At 39.9% G+C, this 25,663-nt stretch overlaps 2 protein-coding genes across 7 annotated transcripts; both read left to right on the top strand.

The window, feature by feature from the left end:
• Nucleotides 1-282: 282 nt before the first annotated feature.
• LOC131241227 (pentatricopeptide repeat-containing protein At1g63330-like) lies at nt 283-23,155 on the top strand. Of its 3 annotated transcripts, XR_009168983.1 has the most exons (4): nt 313-2,146; nt 8,725-8,871; nt 9,418-9,523; nt 23,035-23,155. XR_009168983.1 is itself a non-coding variant. In XM_058239960.1 (2 exons), exons 1-2 carry the CDS (start codon nt 334-336, stop codon nt 8,730-8,732), a joined length of 1,821 nt encoding a protein of 606 aa, XP_058095943.1. In that variant the 5' UTR covers nt 313-333; the 3' UTR covers nt 8,733-9,357. The 3 variants fall into 3 exon arrangements, 1 of the variants encoding a protein (XP_058095943.1); XR_009168984.1 differs by having other exon boundaries at nt 283-367; nt 8,725-9,523; XM_058239960.1 differs by lacking the exons at nt 9,418-9,523; nt 23,035-23,155 and having other exon boundaries at nt 8,725-9,357.
• Nucleotides 23,152-25,369, top strand: LOC131241228 (calreticulin-3-like). 4 transcript variants are annotated; one of them, XR_009168985.1, is made up of 5 exons: nt 23,152-23,241; nt 23,419-24,503; nt 24,584-24,679; nt 24,797-24,853; nt 25,077-25,369. XR_009168985.1 is itself a non-coding variant. In XM_058239962.1 (5 exons), exons 2-5 carry the CDS (start codon nt 24,459-24,461, stop codon nt 25,311-25,313), a joined length of 435 nt encoding a protein of 144 aa, XP_058095945.1. In that variant the 5' UTR covers nt 23,226-24,232; nt 24,388-24,458; the 3' UTR covers nt 25,314-25,369. The 4 variants fall into 4 exon arrangements, 2 of the variants coding, with proteins under 2 accessions (XP_058095945.1, XP_058095944.1); XR_009168986.1 differs by having other exon boundaries at nt 23,197-23,621; nt 23,717-24,503; XM_058239962.1 differs by having other exon boundaries at nt 23,226-24,232; nt 24,388-24,503.
• Nucleotides 25,370-25,663: the final 294 nt, after the last annotated feature.

A 25,663-nucleotide genomic window follows, 5' to 3' on the forward strand; every position in this document is an offset into this window, starting at 1 on the left:
GCTCGATCGAAAGCTTCTATGGCCCAAAGAGGTTTTAATGGTAAGCGTTCAATCCTCAATGTTTTCAGTGGTGGGGTGTGCTTGAAATTTGGATCTTTCTCAATCTTTGGATTATGCCCTAAAATGATCTCTCGAAATGGATGGGCGGTTTGGATACAATATATACATTATGGTCCATCGGAAAGAGCATTATTTATAATGCACGGACTGTCGGCGTTCAACCAATCCTATTTCACCACGTCACTTCAATAGCCTCTTGGCTACTGTAGTGTTCAGTATCTAATACGCTCTCCGTCGTTTTGCACCCACCCATAGAATCTTCGATTTCGCAAAATGGCGTTGAGAAGAGCTGCCGCTGCTCAAAAGGGTAAAACTCTCTCCGCTCCATTTTATATTGAAAGTACTATTTCTGCCCCTGATTCTAAAATCATAGAGAACAAGATCCCTATTCCCACCCAATTCAACCATTTGGTGAATGATCTATCCAATTCGATTCGAGCCGGTGCTTTTGTGAGGTTAGAAGATGCAGTGGGCCTCTTCAATCGTATGGTCCGCACGCAGCCGCTGCCTTCGATCCGGACCTTTAATCACCTGTTAGCTACGATTGCCAGAATGAGACACTATTCAGCTGTAATTTCTATGCATCGAGACATGAATCGGTTAGGAATCCCATCCGATATCTATACTTGGAACATTCTTCTCAATTGTTTCTGCCACTTGAATGGCGTCCGTTTTGGTTTCGCTCTTCTCGGTGACATCCTAAAACGTGGCCATGAGCTGGGTGCCGTGACTCTGGCCACTTTTATTAAGGGGTTTTGTATGGAAGGGCGGATTGGGGAAGCGAGTAGTTTCTTTCTGAAGACAGTAGAAATGGGATATCCTTATGACGTGGTGTCGTTCGGGATACTAATCGACGGTCTTTGCAAGTCAGGGAGCAATGGAATGGCGCTTGGGTTGCTCCGGCAAATGGAGAAGGGTGTGGGTAAATGTAGGCCTAACCTTACTGTGTATACCACAATCATCGACAGTCTATGCAAAGATGGGCTTACAAAGGAGGCCTTTAACCTCTTCTCAGAAATGGTTGGTAAAGGGATTTGGCCAAATGTTTTCACTTACAGTTCTTTAATTCATGGACTATGCAATTTAGGGCAGTGGAAAGAAGGAATGAGTCTGTTCGAGGAAATGTTGATTGGAGGAATCTCTCCTAATGTGACAACCTTCAACATATTGGTGAATGCTCTTTGCAATGAAGGAATGGTTAAAGAAGCCCATGGATTACTAGAATTGATGACTCAGAGAGGTGTGGAGCCTGACGTAATCACATATAATGCATTGATGAATGGCTACTGTTTTATTGGCCAAATGGATGCTGCCTTAAAGATATTTAATTACATGGTGTGTAAAGGGCATAAGCATAGTGTTGTGACTTATGTCATATTAATCAACGGCTATTGCAAGAAGCAGATGGTAGACAAGGCTATGCGGCTTTTCAGAGAAATGCCTTGCAAGGGATTGAAGCCCGATGTTGTTACTTATAACACTCTTATAGGTGGGCTGTACCGGGTACAGAGAATTGTGGCTGCACAAGAGCTCTTCAATGAGATGCAAGCTCATGGACAATGTCCGAATATCTTCACATACACCATTTTGATGGATGGGCTGTGTAAAAGTGAGCGTCCTGTCGAGGCAATGAAACTACTTAATGAGATGCAAATTAGAGGAATTCAACCAGATAATAAAGTTATTGGTGTCCTTATCAATGGGATGTGCAAAGTTAGGGAACTTAAATATGCGAAGGAGCTTTTCAGTTGGGCCTCTGCCAAGGGCTTGGGAAATAATGTTAGGACATATAACACGTTAATCAATGGGCTCTGTAAAGAAGGGCTTTTGGAGGAAGCTAATAGATTAATCTTGCAAATGGAAGAGCAGGGTTCCCAACCAGACAACGTCACCTTCAATGTTTTAATTAGGGGATTTCTACAAAAGAATGAGACCCTCAAGGCAATGCAACTTCTCAGGGAAATGACTAAAAGACATTTTTCTGTGGATGCATACACCGCAGCTATGTTAGTGGGCTTGCTCACAGAGGACGAAAAAGGTCAAGAATACTTGAGAATGCTTCATAAATTTGTGCCCTATGGAGAAGGTGAGGTGATTTGGTGAACATCGATTCAACATCAATTCTCTCTCTCTCTCTCTCTCTCTCTCTCTCTCTCTCTCCACACCAATTATTTTAACAATAGTATCCGTTATGACCATTGTTACCATTAGGGAATACCTTGCTTGTAAGAGGTTGATACACATTCAACTCCTCCAATGTTCCTTTGAGTTTCCAGTAATATTCACCTAGCGATTTATCTCCTTGTTGGAAAGTAAAAAATCTCTTCAAATAATTGGTGTGGATTGAGTGATGTTTTTATTTTTATGAATCCATCGCTTGACTCGACTCGGAAAAGCTCGACTCGCCTCGGCTAGAAATTGGATTCGGACCGAGTTGAGTTGGTTTTTGGAGCTCGAAAAAATTTGAGCTTGAGCTTGCCTGAGCTCGACTCGACTCGGATCGAACCTCAACTCGAATCGACTCGGATCGATTTAGCTCGATGATTCAGTTATTTTGATATTGATGCTGCTCGCCGAGTGTTTGATGAAATGACTCAACAAAGTGTTGTTTCGAGTGCATAGATTCTCTGCGGGATCAGTTGGTGGCGAGGAAGGAATGGATACGAAACAAATCACTAAACAAAAAACTTTACATTATAAGATTGCCCTCATATCTTGATTTTGATGTTGCTCGCCGAGTGTTTGATGAAATACCTGTAAAGTGTTGTTATTGTTTTGCATTATGTGTGAAATTGAAGATGCATCCTATGTGTTTGAGAAAATGTCGGATAGGCTCGAACTGGCCCGAGCTATTGACTAAATCGAGCCGAGCTGGCCAGTCAGGCTCAAGAATCGAGCCGAGCTGAGTTTGAGCTGGGGTTAGCTACTGGCGGAACCGAGCTGAGCTGAGCTGTGCCAAGCTCGACTCGGTTTGACTCATGTACAACTCTACTCATGGAGAATCCTAAACCTTATTTGCCATATCTAGAAACATCTCTAATAACATTTCCATAATATTCTACAAGCACGTCACAATCTGAGCATTGTCCTAAATCCATTCATCATATTTACTTCTTTTCATCCAATTTCTCCTATTGTTCCCCTTGGTTGTTAAGACTTGTATAGATTTAGAATACTGGCCATTTAACTTGATAGTGGATATTTGAACCCTCAAAAAGTTAAATGGATTTATGAACCTAATTTTTGCTTAGCCTTCATCTCCATTACAAATAGAGGCAATAAAAACTAGAAGAAATGGATGTACAATGCTTATAGAAGTAAGGGCTTATGCTTCTAGAAACTTGAATGCTTCAGCCACACAATCCAACACAATGCATACACAATACAGGATGCACCAATCAGCCCATACACCTTAACCAAATACTAGAAAGAACTACGATCACATACACATCACCAACACCATTCACACATAGGCCATTGAAGAGGCAAGTGCACTAGAAATAACCCTAAGTTTCTTAAAAAGCTATGAAAACAAGAGAACATGAAGGAAAGGAAGAGAAGGTTTTTGATAGGTAAGGGAAAAGAAAGCGATTGGAACTTGATCGATTACTGCTTTAATACCATCTAGTTTGATGTAAGAGAGAAGAGATACTGGAAAAGAGAGGAGAGAAAGAAAGGGGAAGGAAGCGAGAGTTAGTGTTGGATGCCGCCCACCCTCTAGCTTATATTTACTCAAATCATAAAATAATGTTTGGATCCAAATTTGGGACCTCCCTTTGGAATTTTGGATAAACAAAGTGTTCATGGAAATCGAGGCTTGTATTGAAATGGTAGTGGAGATTGATCTACTCTTCGAATATTGTGAGAAAATTCGTTTTGCTAGGATCTAAATAAGGAAGAAAAAACTGCAAATGGTGCTGAAAAATATTCGAATTAGAGTCGAAAATGATAGCCTTTTCGTAAAGTTGCAGAAGGAATCTCAGGAGTTTGTTATAGGTGTAGAGGAAGACAGCTCAAGCTTGTCATTTTTATTTTTTAATTTTGAAAGACAACGATTTTATTAACAGAAAAAACAGAAAACAGAAACAATGACGATTCGTTGAGATAGTAGATCGGAAGCTAGAAACCTAGAAAAAGAAAATCACTGTCTTTAAAAGAAGCAACATTAGCAGCCCATTCAATAACGACTCTTTTAGCCTTAGACAAAACAAAGTTAGTGAAATTAGCCCTGTCCCGAAAACAACGATTGTTTCGCTCTTCCCACGTGAACCACTAGACCACTAGAAGCACCATCCTCCAAAGCTTAGTTTTGGATTTGCCTATATGTACATCGTGTCACGCTGAAAGCAAACCGTCGATCTTCTCCAGAAGACTCCAGGAAACGTTGAAAGAGCGAAAAAAAACCAGCCCAAATAGATTGGATAAACGGGCAGTTGAGAAGAAGGTGGTCAACTGATTCTGCTTCCCGCATGCAGCAAAGACAAATGTTCGGAATGATCATCCCCCTTCGCCTGAGATTGTCAATTGTGTGGATCTTCTTTCTACCTGCAAGCCAGCCGAAAGCCATGATCCTAGGAGGAGCAGCGTACTTCCACAAAACAGGGACATGATTAGGCTCGAGCTCGTCGTTGATGGCAAATCAGGATGTCGAAGATGATGGAATGATAAATCATTGTGCTGTAAGTCCCTCATTGATGGGCAGAAAGGTAGGTGGAATAAAAGAGAAGAGGTGTTGATGTGTGGCAGTAATCAGGGTTGTACACGAACCGAGTTAACTCAGTTAGCTCGCTCGACTCGACTCGAAAAAGCTCGATTCAACTCGATTCGAAACTGAGTTTGACCCGAGTCGAGTTGATTTTTTAGCTCGAAAAAATTTCGAACCGAGTTCAAGCTTGCCCAAGCTCGACTCGACTCGAATCGAACCCCAACTCGAATCGAACTCAGATTGAACCAATTAGATGACTCGGTTACTTTGATATTGATGTTGCTCACCAAGTGTTTGATGAAACGACTCAATAAAGTGTTGGCTAGTGGCAAGGAAGGTATGTATATGAAACAAATACATTTTTTATTGATTTTGATGTTGCCTACAAGGTGTTTGATGAAATACTTGTAAACAGTTGCTGATGTTTTACATACAACAAGAAATTGAAAGTGCACTCCATGTGTTTGTGAAAATGCCGCACAGGCTCGAACTGGCCCGAGCTACTGATCGAATCGAGTTGAGCTGGCCAGTCAAGTTTGAGGACCGAGCCGAGCTTGAGCTGGGGTCAGCTAGTAGCTGAGCCAAGTCGAGTTGTGCCAAGCTCGACTCGTGTACACCTCTTGTAGTAATGATACCAATGTCAGTCACAGCTGAAGCTTTGAACGGGTGTGGGTCTCTCTCTCTCTCTCTTTTTTTTTTTTGGAGGGGGGGGGGATGATGTGAAGATGCTTTAAATGAGAGGTTGAGCAGTAAGCTTAGTTTTCTTGTTTTAATGAAGGAGAAGAGAATGGTGACTTGTGATGGTGACATCATAAAAAAAAATGCTTTTTCAACGTAGTGAAGTTTCAAAAGGAACTTTTAATATGGGCCTCTCATCGCATGTGGAAGGTGTCTTGCGAGTGGTTCTATTAACACAACTGGGAGCCACACGCGTGGTTTGCTTCACATAGATGAGGGAAAGTATAAGTGATGGCATGTGCCTGAAATTAATATATAACGATATGGTGGTTTGTCTCTTTCTTTTATTTATTTATCTATTTATTTTACTTTAGATTGCTAAGAGAAAGAGAATATCTTCATGAGCAATTGAACGTTTCCATCTCGAAATTATTGGAGGATTAGATAGAGTTTGGAGAGTGTAATGGGGTCTACATTGAGCAACAGTCAGTTGAAAGTTTCGACCAAGTGATGATGATTTGTGAAGGTATAGTGTCGTCAATGTCAGATCTACAGAGGCAAGAGGAAGATGAAGAGGCATTGACAAAGAGTTTGGCAAGGGTTGATCCAACGGTTTCTTATGAGGTGAAGAAGAAAGAGAGGAGCTCAGCAAAGAGAAGGGCAAGCGTAGTTTCTCTATCAAGATAATAAGTTGGAACGTGCATCATCTGGGGTGTTCATAAAAGAGGGTACAAATTAGGAATAATTGTAAACAATACAAGGCTCAGATAGTAGCTTCCTGGCAAGGTATTTCGTATAGGTAATGGTGGCTGTAACGGTCACTACCATTACCAATATGGGCATAGGCCTTAATGGCCGATATTGGGGGTATAACGACCGTTATGACCCCTGTAACGGCTGATTTTTTTTTTTTTCCTGAAAAGTTATGGAATAATATTTAAACAATTTAGAATAATATAAATATTCCAAATATGTATTCATTTTTTAAAACATGTTTATGATAGCATAACGGTCTACTCTTTGATGAGAGTGTTGTATCTGGTTGTTTGGTGAATTTATGAACATGGTTATGTGTATCTAATATTTACACATCATAATCAAGCATTAGAACTAGAAATCGAAAAAAGGCATAAATACAAATTTATTTATTTTTTGAAAAAAATGACCCTCGGAGCTTCTATTCACCTAAATTGCTTCAATCTATGATTTTAATCCTAAAAAATATAGTAAGAGTGGTGGAAATCTGTTGTTGAATAATATAAGATTTGAAAGAAAGTTACGAAGTTAGAAGAGAAGGCACTTGTGTTTGGGAGGAGGGTTAATGCTAATTAAGGCGGCGATGTCTAACCTACAAGTCTACTACATGCCCTTATTTAAGTATCCGAAAGCGGTGGTGGAGAAGCTTGAAAAAATTAGGTGGGATTTCTTTTGGAAGGGGGTAAAACAAAAGAATAAGTTTCATCTTATGAAGTGGAATGAAGTGTGTTAGCTATGGGATCAAGGGGGAGCCGGTCTTAAGGTCTTGGGATAGATGAATTTAGCGTTATTGGGTAAGTGGGTGTGGAGGTTTGGTATCGAAGATGATAGTTTATGGAGAGAAGTGGTGGGAAGAAAGTATGGGTTCCAAGAAGGTTCTTGGTGGATTAAGGGATCATTGTTGTATTGGGCATTGTTTCTTTGGAAAGCGGTGGCCTCACTAAAAAATTAGGTTTGGGAAGGAGTGGGGGTTTCTTTGGGTAATGGTGAGGGGTTCAGATTTTGGGAGGATGTTTGGCTACATGATAAAACATTGAGGGAGTTGCTCCCCCTTTTAGCAGGGATTTTGCAAGAGGTTAACTTGTGAGTGGCAAGGTGGTATTCTTTCCAAGGAGATGAAGTTATTTGGGCTCCTCCTTGCAGGAGAAACTTAAATGAGGAACTGGTAGAGGAGTTGTTGAGATTGTTGGAAATGTTGTGCTAGGCGTGTCCTTTGGTCTTACAAAGAGATTTGATGTGGTGATTAGAAGAAAAGTCCAGCAAGTTTTCAGTTAAATCTATCTACCAAATGATCAGTTGCAGGTTAAATGTCAACGGGGTTAGTCACACAGCTTAATCTTTGGAGATATGGCGCTCCTCTGAAGGTGGCTGCCAGCGTGGCTAGTGTGAACTGTGAAGTAACAAAGTGCCTGCAGTCGACGGTTTATGCAAGAGAAAAATGATTCTTCTGAATGTGTTTTATGTGTTACCAGGATGAGGAATCAGTGAATCATCTTTTCATTCATTGCATAGTTGTAAAGAAAGTATGGGAGGGATTTCTTGGCATGTTTGGTACTCGGTGGGTCATGCCGTGTTCCATAGACTCTTTCTTTTTGTCGTGGCATGGTGGGGGTAAAGGGTAGATCAACATGGCTAAAGAGCTTATCATGGAATGGGTGATCAAACCAAAGGCTATTGTGGCATATCAGTTTTCTTAAAATTGGGCAGATTTTTGTAGTGTCTTTTTCTTCCTTTAAATAAATTTTTTTTTTTTTTAATCTTGTAATTCTTTAGGCTTTGGCCTCTTTGCAATAAAATCATCAAAGTTCATGAAAAAAGAAGAAGAAAAGAGAAATAAATACCTCCCACCTATTGCAATTTAACATGTACATTGTAAGTGTACCAAATATGACTAGAGGCTACATGATAAATGAAGAGACTAGGTGGGCCGTACAACTTTACGGTCCTTATTACTATCATCTAGATGGGCTATACGATTGTTCGCTCGCATTCATCAACATTAACATAATTGATGCATGCGGGTTTCTTCTTCTTCTGTTTGCAGCAATTTTTGTTTGTTTTAATTAGTTTATGCATGTTTAATCTCCTTCAATGTGACAAACAATTGATTTTCATGTTTAGTTTGAAGTTACATTCATGTGGTAGTAATCGGTCACTTCGATCTTTCCCTCTCCATCTTCGTTTCTGTGATTTTCTCTTTGTTGAGCTAGAATTTATCTCCCCTTTTTATGTTTTTTAATACCCTTTTTCTATTGAATGTGATGTCCATGATTTTTATTATGATGATGGTAGTGGTGAATATGGTTATGATGATAATATTGGACTATGATGAAGAACATAGTATTGGGATGTGCATGTTGGGCAACAAGCAGGGGGATGATGTGGGACTTCTCCACGCAGCCCCCTGCTCTCTCTCTCTCCTTGTTTCCAAATGTGGTAATGCTGAGGGTGATCAATTGTTGGAATTGTATATAGTTGCTGGAATTTATCATTTATTGTTTATCTCTACTGCTATTATTTTTCAGATTCATGATGAAAGTCAGGCCCTTGATTGAGTGGAATGGCTGAACAGTATCCATGTAGCCATGGGAGAGGGCGTAGATGACGACGACGACGACGACGACGACGACGATCTCTGCTGCTATTGGATTTTCTGCTTAAGTTCTGAAAATGTGTTAGTCAAGAGTTTTGGTGTTGATGAAGATAGAATGTGGCTTTTGGTTTGAGGCTCCATATTTGATTTGCAGCTTCTTGTTTTGAAAATTAAAGAGCTTTAATTGCCCTTTTCAAGAATTTGCACTTCTATTCTTCATATGCCTAGTTGGTTTGCTGTTCGCTGTGGGCTTCTATCCTTCAATCCTACAGCTCGTGGGAGTGAATTTGGTGGTGTTATGCTTGCCATGAGCAGAGGGGTTTTGCTGGGCAGTATCCTATCAAATTCCATGGTTTTAAGTTGTGGTGCAGAATTGCAGGCCAGTAACATCCCCAAGGATCTGTTCTAATTTTGATTGATTCATAGAGTTTGGTTGTTATCATCAAATGGAATTGCCCCATGTGTTATTTGTATGGGCTGCTCAGATGTCAGACACTATTTTGGTGATTCATGCCTTGTAGCATCTTTTGGTTTTCGAATTGATGCAGTTGGAGCCGGTTTCTTTCTTTCTTTCCTCTTACTTAGTTTCTTTCTTTTCTTTTCTTTTTTAATTAGCTGAGTGCAGATGATGTCCAATTTTAATGGTCAATCTATGCATTAGTGGCTACTTGTTGCCGTCTGCTCGGGATAGTTTATTTTGCAGTGGATTCATTGATGGAGACTAGGTGCAGGTCAGTGACAGCTTGATTTTTCTCCAATTTTCTATACATTCATGGCCTTCTGATGTTGGTATGGTGATGTCTTAGATTTGGGCAATTCGTCTAACTTTGAGTAATCAAAAGTATGCCACTTGTTTATGCATTGTCAATTTGCAAAGTTCATGTGAGAAGCTTTTCCAATCTCCTTTGTACTGGTTTATATCCAGGGCTAGCGGCATGTGGAATACAGTGCCAGCATGGGGATGGACATGCTCATTCCCACCCTTATGATCATTTTTCTATTAATCTCAACTACTGTGGCTTCCAGTGACCAACCAACTCCTAATAATAACAAGTCATAGGTAGTAGTGGACGGTTCAAAACAACTCAATCTCACATCTGTTTGCTCTGCCTGTCTGATTTTTATGGGAAAACTCTGCATGGCCCCCTTCCATGGTGATTGGAGCAGATTGATCTGGAAGAGATCCTGACTTCTCAAGGACATGTTTGAGTCCAATCACGAACTGTTTGTGCTGATACAGCTTTGTTACTCAGTTCAGATCACATCAAAGCAACCTTTCTATTCCTTTCATTATTCCTACATTCTTTGACTGTTGCTCGTTTGCTGATTTTATACAGAGAGAAATTTAAATCAATACGGAAGTTAGTATTTTCAAACCAGAGATGTTTCTGATTCAAGTACAAGTGTGCATTTGCATGCGTTTGACAGAATTCGTGCAGCCTAGTAAAAAATTTCCAAGAAGGCTGCATGCATGTAACATCCAGTTTCTCTGACTACCTCAATTAAGAAATAGTTCAGAATTCTCTGATGTACTGAAGAACATGAAAGAATTTAGGTGATCGATGTTATGTTTTATTTATTTATTTATTTTTAAATTTAAGGAAACAAGATGATAACTCTCTCAACCTGTCAAGCTTAGTAATGAAAAACTCAAAAGTAGAACCTCTCCAATGTATTTGTCCGAATAACTTCCAACCATAGTTCTTAAACTTATTGACTTGACTTGAAACTTGTGAGATTTCTGCAGGAAACTGGAATTTGCCAGTGACTCGGCCCAGTTACATGGAAACTTGTTGAGTTGACCTACTAACTCGGTCAACTTGACTCACCCTGACTCAGTCTGTGTCAATCATCTTGTCAGAAGTCTTTTTAATTAAATTAAAAAATAATTACTTATGCTAGATTCAAACTTGCAACCTCTTTAACATGGACTTGGATGATTGGATGGTGACCTCTCCTGGACTGACCTCGGTACTGGAAAAGCTCTGTTGGCCCCACCATGATATATGTGTTTTATCCATGATGTCCATCCATTTTGCCATGACATGAGTTAAAAAATGAGCTATTTTGCGATCACATTTTATGACATGAGTTAAAAAATAAGGCAGAACCAAATCTTTGGTGGACCACACCACAAGAAACGAATGGCAGTTGAATGCCCACCATTAAAAACTTTACGGGGCTAAAGTTTTGGATCAATCTGATATTTATGTTTTCCCTTCATCCAGTTGTCCCTTCAACATGAGAAGTTTTTTCCTTTTTTTTTTTGGTGGGTGTCAATCACCACTGTTTCTGTAGTGTGGTCCACCTAAGATTTTTGGGCATGAGTTGGCAAATTGAATGGACGCCATGGATAAAATACATGCATCATGGTGGGGCCCACATAACACTGACTACTACTCACCTTAGTACCGTTAAAGGTCACTACCAAATCCCACTTCCCCACGATCGGTGTCCATATCTACCAACGCGATGAACGCGGCAGGTATGTTGATGTGTTGCAAGCTGTGGGGCCTAACATGATGTATGTGGTTTATATCCAGACGGTCCCTCCGTTTTTCCGGTTCATTTTCAGTGCGTGAAGTCAAAATGAAACATACCCTAAACCTTTCCAAAGCCCCGTTTGTCTTTTATCCAATTTCTTGACAAGGTCACTGTGAAAGCCTCCTCCCATGCTCGCACGATGGTGCCCTCACTTCCTTGACTTTGGTATTTATTTATTAGTATAGCTAGATTATGTTATTGACTCGAGTGTAAAAATGTGGCTGAATAGAGGGGTGCGCTCCAACACCTGAAAGAATAGTGGCTGGGGATCCTTGAACTAATCAGGCCAATGAGTGCAGACCCCACGACCTCTCAAGACTGCAGGAGCTCCTCCCTCCCGGGCCACATCGAAAAGGTGCCGACCCTCTTGAGGCACGTAACAAGAATCAACCGACTGATGAGAAGGTCTTGCCTTATTCCTACCACGGCGAGGCATGTTGCATGATCAGACATTCACAGGTAAGTATCCCTCTCACTTCCATAAAATACACATTTTATAAGAGGGATACACATTGTGAATAGGCTACTGAAGGCCCATCTCAAGGCCCACATTTCAAGTCTAAAAGCCCATGGATCAAAGCCCAATCCAAGGCCCACATTTCAAGGCCCACATTTCAAAAGTCCAAAACCCATTGGTCAAAGCCCACTTCAAAGCACATATCTCAAGTCCCATTGTCCAAGGCCCACATCTCTAAATCTCAAGTCTATATCTCAAGGCCCATTGTCTAAGGCCCACATCTCTAAAATCTCAAGTCCATATCTCAAGGCCCACTGCAAAGACCATATCTTAAGGCCCATTGTTCAAGGCCCACATCTCCAAATCTCAAGTCCATATCTCAAGGCCCATTGTCTAAGGCCCACATCTCTAAATCAAAGCCCATATCTCTAGGCTCATGATCCTGCCCCACTTGGAGAATCCAATCCATGCATGGAGCCAAAAGTCAAGCCAAGGAGTGTGATCCACTCCACAAATGATGGCCCACCATCAACATCCATATTATTGGACGATCCAAGTGAACCACGAATCATCCATCCTGGCCCACCATCTCATGAGCTGGACCTTCTTCAAGAAAAATAAAATAAAATACAAAAAAAATGTCTCCATACGCAAAATAAGAGTGGGGCCCCTTTCTTATCACCCCCCACTCAATCAAAAATGAAAAAAATACATTGTTCATGGCAAAATAAAAATTTTCCAGCAAGATCCAAAGGCTGGAATTTTAGGTAATGTTCTCCAAAATCCGGATCAATAATCTCCTATGTCCAAGAGGAATATCCAATACCATAGATAAGTGTTTCAAACATTCCACAAGCATGGATGCTGAAATCTAGCAAACAAAGAAATTAGTCCACCAAAGGACAACCACCTGGAAGAAGATCTGAGAGAAGAAGCGAGAAGGAGGTGGAAGTGGTAAGGAATTAGCAACAAAGGAGAACAAAAGCTTGGATGGGAGCAGCAATGGCGTCCTTAGATAGAGAAATGGGAAGAAGAAATAGGAAGGAGAGGGACCAGGCTCGGACTAGCACCAGCGTCCGACCAGAGGACAAACGGGTGTCGGGTGGTAATCCGACCACCGCCCGTCGCCCAACGTGCATGGATCGGCACGTCTGTCCCTTGTGAGGTGATGGGACGACCAGAAAATGCCTCGAACCGATGGATAATAGACAGGAAAGTGAGAAATGGAATATTCTCATAAGATAAACCCACTATCTCACGAGAAATTGCAAAATTTCGTGAGAAATTGAGAATCTTAATAAAATAAAATGATAATTTCAAGAAAATTAAAAAAAGGAAGAAAAAGAAAAGAAAATACAAAAATTAACAAAACAAATCACAGTTAAGCCCCCATTTGCTCATTAGTGGAGGCAACGCAACTGTTTGATGTTTATTTAAATTATGCAAATAAAAACCGAATGACGACGTCATCCCGCGAGATCGAACGGATATTTTCAAAAAATCTAAAAAATATTTACAATAATCACCGTTAGCCCCATTAACTCATTAGTGGAGGCGATGTAACTGTTTGATGTTTATTTAGATTATGTAAATAAAAACTGAACGACGACACCCTCCCGCGAGATCGAACGGACATTTTAAAAAAAGCTCAAAAATATTTACAATAATCACCGTTAGCCCTATTAACTCATCAGTGGAGGCAACACAACTGTTTGATGTTTATTTAAATTGTGCGAATAAAAACCGAACGATGACGCCCTACCGCGAGATCGAACTGATATTTTCAAAAAATTCTAAAAATATTTACTATAAGATCCCCAAGGAGTATAGCTCCGAACAGGATAGCTTTCAAACAAGCAAAATTTTCAAAAACGCATTCGGCACGCAGTATACTGAGGAATCTTTCATATTCTCCAGTTGCGGCCAGTGCAAACAACAAAATAAGGTTGGATCTCTTCTGGTCTTCTCGGAGGACAATTGAATTCGTATATGATACAAGTACGATTGGCCAGATCTCAATATCTGGACAATCATATGAATCGAATGCAAGTGATGATTTGATCTATATCTGGTAAGAATAACCACACTCTAAGTGGAGAAGATCCGTTGTAACCAAAGTATCGGAACCAGAAGACTGCATGACAAAACATTACCCGCACATACCTAGTCCGGGATATTTGGAAAGTTTGATTGAGTCCAAGTCGGCGTAGTGAGTTCCCCGTAAGGCCGTAGAACGCGCAGGGCAACTAACCACTTCGACGATCAAACGAAACAAATACTACTAGGATGATTACGTATCAAAGGAAACAACAAGATCCAAATAGTACGGGAATCCCCGTAAAGCTGCAGGAACGCACAGGAGCCCTACTTTTCAGACTTACCCTCTAATGCTATGAACAATCTGACGTGAAAGGGTTGTGATTCGTGGCCCATAATGCCATAGAACATGAAGGGACAATCACAACATTTCCTCAACCCTCATGATATGTGCGAGTCATCTCTTTTCCAAACAGTAAGCTGGCTACGATGCAATAGCAGACAGTGGATTTGAACCACTACCCTTTCTAAGCAGAAGGGTGGGGTGTCCACTCGCTTTGGCACTTGGTTGCTTGCAACCTCGGCCAAAGAGGGACATTTGTAGGCACCCCACCCAGGCTAGCATCTTAAGAAAAGCAAGGACGACCCTTAGAAGACAACCTGGAAACCCCAATCATTCCCTAAACCCTAACCCTAACCTACCCTAACCCTAACCTAAACCCCAACCCTAACCTAAACCCCAACCACCACCCAAGCCAGTGCCTACCTGAAAATCGATCCAATTCCCAGAAACACACCCAACCATTTTGAGCTGAACATCCGAAAACAGACTTTGGGCCGATCCAGGATCCCAAAGCAAGCCCACCAGCCAAAGCCCAGAGGGAACTCAGCCTAGGTGGTAGTATGACTACCTCTGGCGGTAATCGGAGTGCTGCTCCTTATTCGACTAGTGTCCCCTCTGAGCACACAGCTATCCCCCCTCCCAAAGTCAACTTTCATATGGAATTACCTTATAAGTTCACCCTATTTACCCTTTTACCAAACCCCAATAGCTTATAAGAGCATGCCACATGACATTTCTCTCTCCTCAATCAATCACAAGCTGCCATGTTAACTTTTACCCTCCACAAACCCAATAATTACCAAAATGCCATCACAAAAGGCTATAAATAGCCTTCACCTCTCATCATTTCACACAACAATTCCATTTCCCAAATTTTCTAAAGGGGATAGTAAGAGAGAGAGGAAGAGTGAGAGTGAAGGGGAGCTCCAAGCCTTCAAGCCCTAATCTTTTAGCCATCCCTTAGCATCTTCCAAGCCATCCTTAATCCTATAATCCCACCCGGGTTGGTCATGGTGCACTCCATGTCCTAGCTATCTCAAAAGCAAGTCAAAGACCATATCATCTTCTATAAAGCATTCATCATATCATCTTTTCCCTTTTCAACCCCCTCGCTATTTTAGATCACTATCGAATGTATGCTCTGTGACTTGCCGTATATCGGATCATATCGCATTAAAAATTCATGGTGGTCTAGTCCACTTTCTTTTTATTATTATATTAGCATCATTACATCCGCTTTTCTAGACATTCTGTGGACGTATGCTTTATACGTTGCTGAAATCCCGGATCTTACTACATCAGAAATCTGAGTGTGCCTAGTCCCACTTCGACCACATCATTTGTCCCTTAAGATTACTTTACCACACGGAGTAGAGACCGTACACTTGTACAGGCAGAAAGTGTGCCTAACACCTTCCCCTCTTTGTAACTGAGGTCCCTTACTTAGAATCTCGGATCGCAAACCAGGAGTCAACGTAAAGTAAGAGAGTCCTCGGATTCTCTAGCTTTACATGTTTTGTAGGTTTTAGCCAACTGCGGGATTTTGAGATTAAGTGGCTAGTGGCGACTCCAAATCTACGTCACATCATTAATCCAAATCAGTCAAATCACTCCACAACCACAAAAATTAAAAAAACATAAATAAACTAGCGTGGGCGCCAATTTCCCAGCGTTCATATGACCTAATCCCAAAATCTCCCTCCCTCCCTCCCTCATCCTCCTCATCTTCCAAGCCCGACAACCACCCACCACCATCACCCTCCTCCTCCTCCTCCTCCTCCTCCTCCTCTCTCTCCTCTCCACTCTCTCGGTCTCTCCCTCCCTCATATCTCAATTCGATTTGGTGTCAACTCGACCCGACTCAGTACTTCTGACCGGATCGGACTCGGTCCAGATCAGTCTAGGCTAGACAAGACTCGGATCGAGTTAGGCATGTTGGACTCGGTATTGAGTCGAGTTGAGTTCGGGTCAGGCCTATTTCAAAACTGGATCGAATCAAGTCAGCCCTAACTCGGTCTAACTCAACTCGATGCCCAGCTCTACGAAAAGGGAAGGGATTAAGCATTTTTTTTTTTAATCCACACAATGTGTGGTCTCTACTTCACAATATTTTACAGTTTTTTTTTTTTTTGGATTCAATAGAATTTTGACATTTTTATATTTGGCCATACTTCGAATAAGCTATAAGGGTCGGGCAAGTGAAAATAAGAGAAAACTATCCAACCTTGCATCGTAGAGCTAAGTGACCTTGGGTAAGTAAATAAAGTAAAAATATAGTGAGTAAAATGAAATACCTACTTACATTTTTTTCTCAGGATTTAAGATCTTAGCTAGGCAAATGAAGTAAAAAACAGAAGAGGGAAAATAATGCAGAATGTGATAGAAAGAGATGTGGATATAGTTGATGCACTTGGAATGTGTGGAGCGAAATGCGAATTAAATAGAGATGGACAAACTCTTAACTTCAATGACTTCTTTAATGACCGTTTTTGTCTCCTATGTTGGCCAGCATGTCAGCATGTTGAAAATCTTTAAGACACCTCGAGTAGTGCCTTTAGATGAACTCCAACTCTCGGACCCTCTTTGTATTTTTCTCTCTTTTTCTCTTTCTCTTTGTTTCTCTCTTTCTTTCTTTCCTTCTCTGACTCACTTTCCTCGTTCCTCTTCGTATTTTCCTTCCTTCGTCCTTCGGGTTATTTATATAAGCGTTGGTTGCCGCGCCAATGGCCATAACTCATCAGGTTGCGTTGTGGGCGGCCATAGTTCAAACCATTATATATATATATATATATAAGTAATCATTACTTTTTATTATATATATAATATAAGAAACGTAATGATTAGTTTTTATTTTTTTCTACAAATTGTTTAAATACTTGTATCTTATTTGTTGTCCATCCTAGAAAAGTTTCTTAACAAGACTAAAATCACTTTGGTTGGATCTCATTTGACCTATCGGAAGTACGACCGTTTAGTATATGAAATCGCTTGTTTACAATTTGACCGATGGTTTTTTTTTTTTTTTAATGATCTTAGGCTCATTGGAAATGTCGTTTGATAAGCTTTTCAATGTAACTAAAATCACCTCAATCGGATCCCATTCGACTAGTCTAAAGTCTGGTAAAATTTTTTTTATGGCTTTGGTCACTCAGTAATGTGTGGTTTCGGTAAATGAGACAGATCTTCCTTATCATAACTCAGATTGGAGAAAACTTAAGTTCGTTAGGAAGATCATTTGACTACATTTTCAATGAACCATAAATTATCTTGATTGGTCAAAATTTGCTCTCAATAATACCATGGTTACTTTATGTACAAAGACGACCGTACTTTCTTCAATCTTGAATATATGACTTCTCACGCTTCAACACAACATTATTCAAGAAGACTAAGTAGTACAAAGAATGATCATTGGGTAGAGAGAGTTTATTTTATCAATTTTCGCATATCAGTTGCAATGTACAGAGAGTTTCCTGGTTTTGGAATTCGGATGCACGATCGTGACCGAATCGTTATTGGATTTGGCGCTAGCCGATTGAGTCCATTAATAAATCACCGATAACAATTCGACCTGTTTGGATTTTCAATAATTTCTATGTCAGTAAGAGATAATTTATTGAAGTAAAGTTGAATCTCAAAGAGTGGCTTGTCCACATTTTATGTGTGGTGTCGTGTCTACAGTTACTCATACCCCATGAAGAACACACAAATATCAACCTTTTATAAGTTTTTAATAGTTAGCATTCGATCACTACTGTTTCCCATTGTGTGGTCCACTTGAGCCTCGGATCTGCTTCTTTTTTGAGTTCATGCCCAAAAATAAGGGGGCAAAACGGATGAATGGCTTGGATATAAAACACAAGCATCACATTAGGTCTCACTGCACCCAACATGTGGACACACAAGGGTTGGTGTTGCCTGGTGTCCGACCATATGGGAAGCGGATTGCGTACTCAGTCACTCAGTAGGATATATCTTATAGAGTAAACTTTGTGGGCCCACCATTGATGTATGTGTTTTATCATCGTGACACAGAACTTATATGGCCCCACAAAGTTTTTAACAGGGAGTCGTGTAGTGTAGCCTACTGTAGCCTCGAATTTACCTTAATTTTTTGGACTCCTTTATTATCGGGATCTGCAGGAAATGAATGGGGTGGATTTATCACAAGTACCTCTGTGGCCCACATAGCTTCCAACCACCCAAGCAGATAGTGAACCGAGTAACTCTGTATGATAAATGATAAACTCTGTTTGGGCCTACCTTGAATATATTTAGCCTATCCACACCTTATATCCGTTTTTTTAGCTAATTTCAGGGAATGAGCCCGAAATTGAAGTATACCTCGTATTTAAGTGGACCACACCACAGGAAACAGTGGGAATAATAGAGTGACCCGGATAACTCTAGCAAAGACCACGATTTCATGGCTAACCATTTGTCTTTCTAACTGGGTCTATTTGTCAGCCAACCCTGTTCATAAGGACACACAGACATAGATGAAGGGAAAACACAAATATCAGCTTGATCCACAACTTTTGTGGATCCTGAGAAGATTTCAACGGTAGATGTTCAATTCACATTGTTTCCTTTGGTGCGGTCCACTTGAGTTTTGAATATGCTTCAATTTTGGGCTCATATTCTTATAATAAGCAGTAATATGGATGGACGACATGGATAAGATGCATAAATTAGGTGCAATCCCCTTCCTCTGTCTTGAGTACTTCGGCTAGGTAACTTCTTGTCAGTGGTGTTGGTGTTACCTGATCCTAGACTCACTTCCATGTATACATTGTATATCGACGTCATCTTATCTTAGGAGGCCGATTAGCTACTTAACCTGACAGTAGCGAGTCGGCTACTGAAGTTTGCTACTGAAGTGATGTCACCATGTTCTTTGGCCCCACCATGATGTATTTGTTGTATCCACACCATCTATTCATTTGGAGAGATCATTTTAGGCATGATCCAAAGTTCACGTGGACCAACCGTAAAAAACATTGGGGATGGTGATGCCCACCATTGAAACCTTCCTAGGGCCCATCATGATGTTTGTTGGTGCAAAAATCTGGTTCACTCGTGCCAAGCTTCGAGCACTCACGTCGAGCTCTGTAAGCCCGCACAGGAGAAGTACAAAGGAGACCTTGGGTAGAGCAGGGGACCCTCCGATGCCAAAGTCAGACTAGGAATCTGGGTCTAAGTATTGTAGCTGGGGCTTAGGGTGTGAGATATTGCGTACCTGTTCTTGTAAAGATGTCTCTTATTTATACATTTCAACTGGAGTGGACATGCCCATTATTCTCGACACATTCTTAGCCCTTAACTGCGAACGATAGAGGTCGTGCGGGTATGGATGGTTATGTAGTTATCTTGAGAACATGTTATCGGGGATGATCCGAGGATTGGGGAATGATCCGAGGACCGCCCTTAAAAGAACCTGTGAGTGGTTAGTTCTCACGACGATATTCCTTCCGCTCGACTCGGAGAGCAAGCTCGGCATTATACCTCTACTCCGAGCCTGGTCTCACTTTACACGGAGGAGATTAAGCCAAACTGTGCAGTACCTCGCTGATCTTAATTGCTCGGAGTTTAGTATAGGTCGGCTCGGAGTGACATGCAAACTTTCCCATAACAGAAGTCCTCTACTCTCTGAGTGCGAGTTCGAACTTAGGGAGTAAATGTCTAGGGAAGCGATCCGTCACACCTTTTACAATGAAGAGTTGGCTCACTTAAGTCGTACAGTCGCAATTATGACCTTTCATCATGGAGGTTGCGTGTTACTTAAATAAATGACATTGAGAGTTGTAGTGGATGACTTGATGGAGTGGGCCACACTTGTTTATTTAACTTAGATGTTTCTTAAATAAATAAATAGTACACCATACATTTGAAATGACTACATATTGCCAGAGGATTTGGTTGCTAGATAATGGGAGTAGGGTCCCAAGGCAAGTGGTGGGACTGTATAATCACGTGAGCTTTTCTCCACTGTGAAATTTCCCTTTTGATTATGTTCATGAATGGAGTCATTTTCATGCTAGCTTTTTAATTTTTTTTAATATTTTTTTTAGTAGAAAGATTTTAAAGGAAACATTTACTTCCTTTCTAAATCTTTCAAAAAAGAGAGATCATTTTGACTCAGTGACTATCTTTTTTTGGCAGCCTACTCTGTGACTACCGAGTTCAAGCTGGAGCAACAAGGGGTGTTATTTGATACTCGGTTTGCATGCTACGCTTGATACTCATGCATGCATAAATGGTTCCATGTATGTAATTCCTCGGTAATTTCTATCTTCTTGTGTATCATCCATGCACTTGGCAAGAGTATCAAAGTGTTTCTCTAGCAGAAGATGAAAAATGAAGTATTACCAATGCAGCACTAATTGGGTGTTCGGATCAGCCCAAATCTGATCGACGCAACCCGTGTTTAGGTCAGGTAGTCAAGGTCCTTGAGTTGGGTTCATGTACTAGTGTGGTCCACTTGATTGTCAAAATAATATTATTTTTGGTCCAGGGCATATACAAAGTATATATGTCGGATTCTCATGTCTCACATGTAAGAATTTTATAAGGTGAGCCTTATTGATCAAGGGTCTAGATTGTCTTAAGGGTTTGATAGTGTGATCGAAAGTATCAATGGACCCTAGTAAGTTGTGATGCATCTAAAATTGTCTAAGGGGTGATATATGGGATTGGGATTACTAAATTCACGTGGAGCATTAGGGAGAAGAGTTTGAAACCCATCGAACTCCTCAATCCTCTAAACTATATAAACATGACTCAGTACTCAATCCTACGTTTAGTGAGAGTAGTTTCGATGGGTTTCAAACTCATCAACTCTCTAAACTATATAAAAAGGTTTCATCCCGGAGTTTCTCTAAGGGTGTAAGGTGTGATAGACTATAGCCTTAACCCTATGTCAATGGCATCTCAACAAGGTATTTTCATATTCGATGCATAACATGGTCCTTTACAATTCCGCATATAATTTACAGCACATCTCAGCTGTGATATGGGGCTTTGGATTTTGTCAAAACCCTATTATATGATTCTAAGTTCTTACATAATAGGCCAGGCCTGGCATGGGCCTACATGTTTAGCTAGTGGGAATCTACATAAATAGGTGCCCTTCTGATAGATGGCTTGAATACTGCACCTGTCAGCAACGCAGGCATACCTGGTGGGGCGTATATTATCTGACTTGTACACGTGTGTGGGTTAGTAGAACTGCATCTTTTTTCTTTAATCAATAATTTAAATGAAAAAGAATCAAGATTCATTTTACTTTTTATGATAACATGTTCAAGTGTCCACGCTTTTCCCATGACTACTTTATTTTATACTTTATTCCTCTGTAAATTCTTCAATGTGTTTCACATTCAATGTGACACTTGCGCAGAAGATCCCAACCGTGAAAAAGGTGTCACTAAAGAAATGACCCTACAACTACAGTTGGGTCAATCCACTCATTAGGTGAGCCATGCTTTACATTGATTCAGACCATTTACCTGTCCGTTGATTTTGTGTTGGCCACTTCATGAGTGGGCAATCCTGATTTTCCATAACTGACAATATCTATGGTGTGGCCCACCTTTTGTTGATCAGCTCTGTTATTTTACAACACCAATGTAGAAAGATAACTTTTCATGTGAACGTTAATATGTAGAATCTTATTTTCGTTTAGAAATTTCTAGAAACTTCTCATAAAATTTTCTTGTGATATAATTTTATGAAGATGGTATCTACATCTCATGATCACATTATTTGTGGTGATACATACATTACTAATTCACATGATAGAGTGTCATACTTATATCATATGATCGCATACTTAGTGGTCATGTATATTTTATTATTGCACATGGCTAAGTAACTATTCATAAATCACATGATTACTTGATTTAGTGGTCCAATGTATATCACGGTTATACATGATTAATTGGACACCCAAAGCATCACGTGGTCACATGATTTGGTAGCCACATCTAAGTCATAAATTCACATGATTAATTGTATCTACGTATGTATTACATGACCACATGATTCTTAGTCAAACATTCATCATAATTTTACAAATCTATTAGTTTTTTTTTTTTTTTTTATAAATGATATCAATGAATAATTTGTCTAATCCATGAATCCAATTCAAATGATCAAGTCATGGTTAATCTTATTAGTAATTATAGAATCTTTTCATTTCGTTCATATACTTTCCTCAATTCAAATAAGAAAATTGATTTTACTTTTGCACTCTCACTACACCAAAATCGCCTAACTGGAACAGGTAAAATTTTGGTTCTGATTCTGAACCGTACTGCAATTTTTAGTGGTTATTTTCACTTTTTTTTTTTTTTTTGGTGTGTTCCAATTAAGTGTTGGATATTCTTAGTTTTTATTATATTGTTTTATTGTTTTATTTTAAAACTGATGGACGGAATGGATTCAGTTATATACCTCTCAGTGGACCCCACAAAGCCCAAGAGGCACATTACTCTATATGTACCGCAGACTACCGATTGATTTTACCTATTTTCTTACGCCAAAAGCCCTAAAATCTCCATTTCGCAGACTGTGCCTCCGTTTCCGTTTCCGTCTCTCTCTCTCAATCTCCCTCTCCCGATCTCAATCCTCTCTCTCGATCACCCTCTCCCTCTCCCTCGCTCTATCTTTCGATCTCCCTCTCCCGATCTCAACCCTCTCTCTCAATCGCCCTCTCCCTCTCCCTCGCTCTATCTTTTGATCTCCCTCTCCCAATCTCAACCAACCCTCTCTCTCGATCTCCCTCTCCCTCTCCCTCTCTCAATCTCCCTCTCTCCCGATCTCAACCCTTTGTTTTATTTTACTGCTGACATTGCTTGCAGTTTCTGAATACAAATCATGATCTATACAATGCGGTGATAAAAGTTGAGCGAGAAGGTCTTTTGCAAACAAAAGAAGCTCAAAGGGTAGCGCGTACTCTATGTGTGGACTTTGAGAAGGGAGACACCCCGATTAGTAGGATTGAAGTATGGATTAAAGCTCATACAAGAAAGGATGGTTCTATTCACAGTAATGTGGCTTCACATTTGGTAACCTCATTGTCTTAAACTTAAGTTTATAGAAGTCAAATTCAGTGTCAATATATTACTTATGTAATTGTATAATATTGTAGGAAAAAAAATCAAAGAGTTACTTTCTAGCGAAGGAAGTAATTCCCACGACATCCTCAATGATCCATTGACTCAAGTGTTTGGTCCTGATACAAGGGGTCGTGTTTGAGGTGTTGGGACCACCGTTTCCCAATCACAAATCAGGGGTTCTGCTGCAGCTCTTGAAAAAATCTATGTATAAAGGAAAATTAGAAGAACAATCATCCACAATTCAAGAGCAATCGTTCAAAATTCAAGAGCTATCTTCTAAAATAGATATTTTTACGGACCAAGTTAGGGGTATTAAAGAGATGCTTCAAGTTAATTTTCATTGAAATCCTTCTTTTTTAAATTTAAATAGTAAAAATTTTCTTCAATTATTGTACATAACACGTGTGGAACTTTATTTCTGCAGCAACGCATGGATTTGGTTCAACTGGAGAATCTACAATCGACTAGTGGACCTTCAGTTGAGAATTGTCAATGTGTAGAGAGAATGCGGCCATGCAAGTTGTACTCTTGGCGTAAAGAGCTTGTTGCTCAAGGGCGAATTCTTTTGGCAGATGGGCCCCAAATGATTGATGGCAAACCTTTTCGGAAAGAGTTTTACAAGGTTGCCATTGATATCATTATTAAAGGAGACACCGAATTGCCCGAGCCAGACGGATATCATTCGACTTTAGGCGAAGTTGGAATTGGCTCATTTGTTGCATGGCATTCTTCCTTTACTGAGTTCATCGATTAGGGACAATAGTCTAACACTTTTTTGGACGATTCACCTTTTTGGACAGTATGTTTTTATTGTATTTGTGGACTCGTCCCAAGTACATCTTGTATAGCTTACTTGATTAGTTGTTTCTATAGAATGGACATGATAGATGTAATGCAGGTTTGTGACAAATGTGTTGATGGCTTCAATCATCACTGGATGGTAAGGAATTATATCACAGATGTAGATTTAGAGTTTTAAGACAACTGCTAGTTTTGATGTAGATTTAGAGTTTTAACATTTCTATATCATGTATATTCAACGGTGGTCAGGTTATTTTGTTTGGCTAACACCGCATTGTTGTTACCTATTTTCAGCTTGCTTAGGTGAAAACTCATGTGAGCAACAACACTGGAAACAGTAGGATGGGACACCTGCTGTTGAATGGATGTTTCTACTCTTTTGGATGGGACATCAACTTTCAGTTTTAAAGGTGATGATTGCTCCTGTTCCATAAAATGTACTTACCAGTGCTTGGAATGGCCTAATCTCATAATTCAATGAAATGTGCAGGTGAAGGCTGGTTCTGTTTACAACAATATTCTAATTTGTGATGATCCAGAGTATGCAAAACAGGTTGTGGAGGAGACATGGGCCAAAAATAAGGAGGTGAGACCAAAGCCTTCAATATCTATTGCTTATAAAGTTCAGCCAACTGCCAAGTGCTAAATTCTAAATTGTGATCTCTCTTCTTTGTGCCTTCTTCATTTGTATTTAGAATTTCAGCCTGAGAAAGAGGACTTTGAGGAAGCAGAGAAAGTGAGATGGGCTCAAGAAGAAGAGGTAACTAATAGAAACTTACATTGCCTTTTCTCTATGTTTGGACTTCCATTTTTTTTTTTTTTAAAGTAGATTTAAAACCATGCTCTCTCTCTTACCTTCTGTATGTGTATTTATGTACTATTTTTGCATTCACTCCCTCAGTACTAAATCTATTGGTAAGGGTGTGGAAAGTCATCCAACTGAAGAATTTTTTTTTTAATGTTTTGAGCTACTATTTGTACAGGAATCTCGAAGGGCGAGAGAGGAAGGTCAACGGCGGAGAAAGGAGAGGGGTCATGACCGGTATTACCGAGATAAGGAGTGCTACAATGTGGTATTGTCCCTAGTCGGTGGTACCCAATGTGGTACCACCATAGGTTCTGAATATCAGTATTTGAGTGTGTATTGTCTGACCAGTGACTCAACCAATCTTCACAGGGTACATTGCACTCTAAATCTGAAAAAGGAAATTATTTTCTGACACTGGGGTTCTTACCTGGGGATTGTTGAATATTAGAAGTCTCCATTTGCATTGGATTCTTCAGTTTCCATTTACTGCTAGACTGATTATATATATATATATATATATAGATATATATATATATATATATATATATATATTATTTTTCAGTTTCCATTTACTGCTACTGTTATAAGTCTTAGGCTCCATTTGTTCATCACATCAATCTTTATGAATATAAATTTTTTCTCAAACCAAATAGAGCTTAAGCCCTTTTTTAACTCCACTTTTGCACTCTCTTATTATTCTTTTTATATATAAAATTATTGTTTTTATTTATGTATTTTAAGACACTTAGAAACCATTTTATT

Source organism: Magnolia sinica, chromosome 3, assembly GCF_029962835.1.
Source record: "Magnolia sinica isolate HGM2019 chromosome 3, MsV1, whole genome shotgun sequence".
Taxonomy (NCBI): Eukaryota; Viridiplantae; Streptophyta; class Magnoliopsida; order Magnoliales; family Magnoliaceae; genus Magnolia; species Magnolia sinica.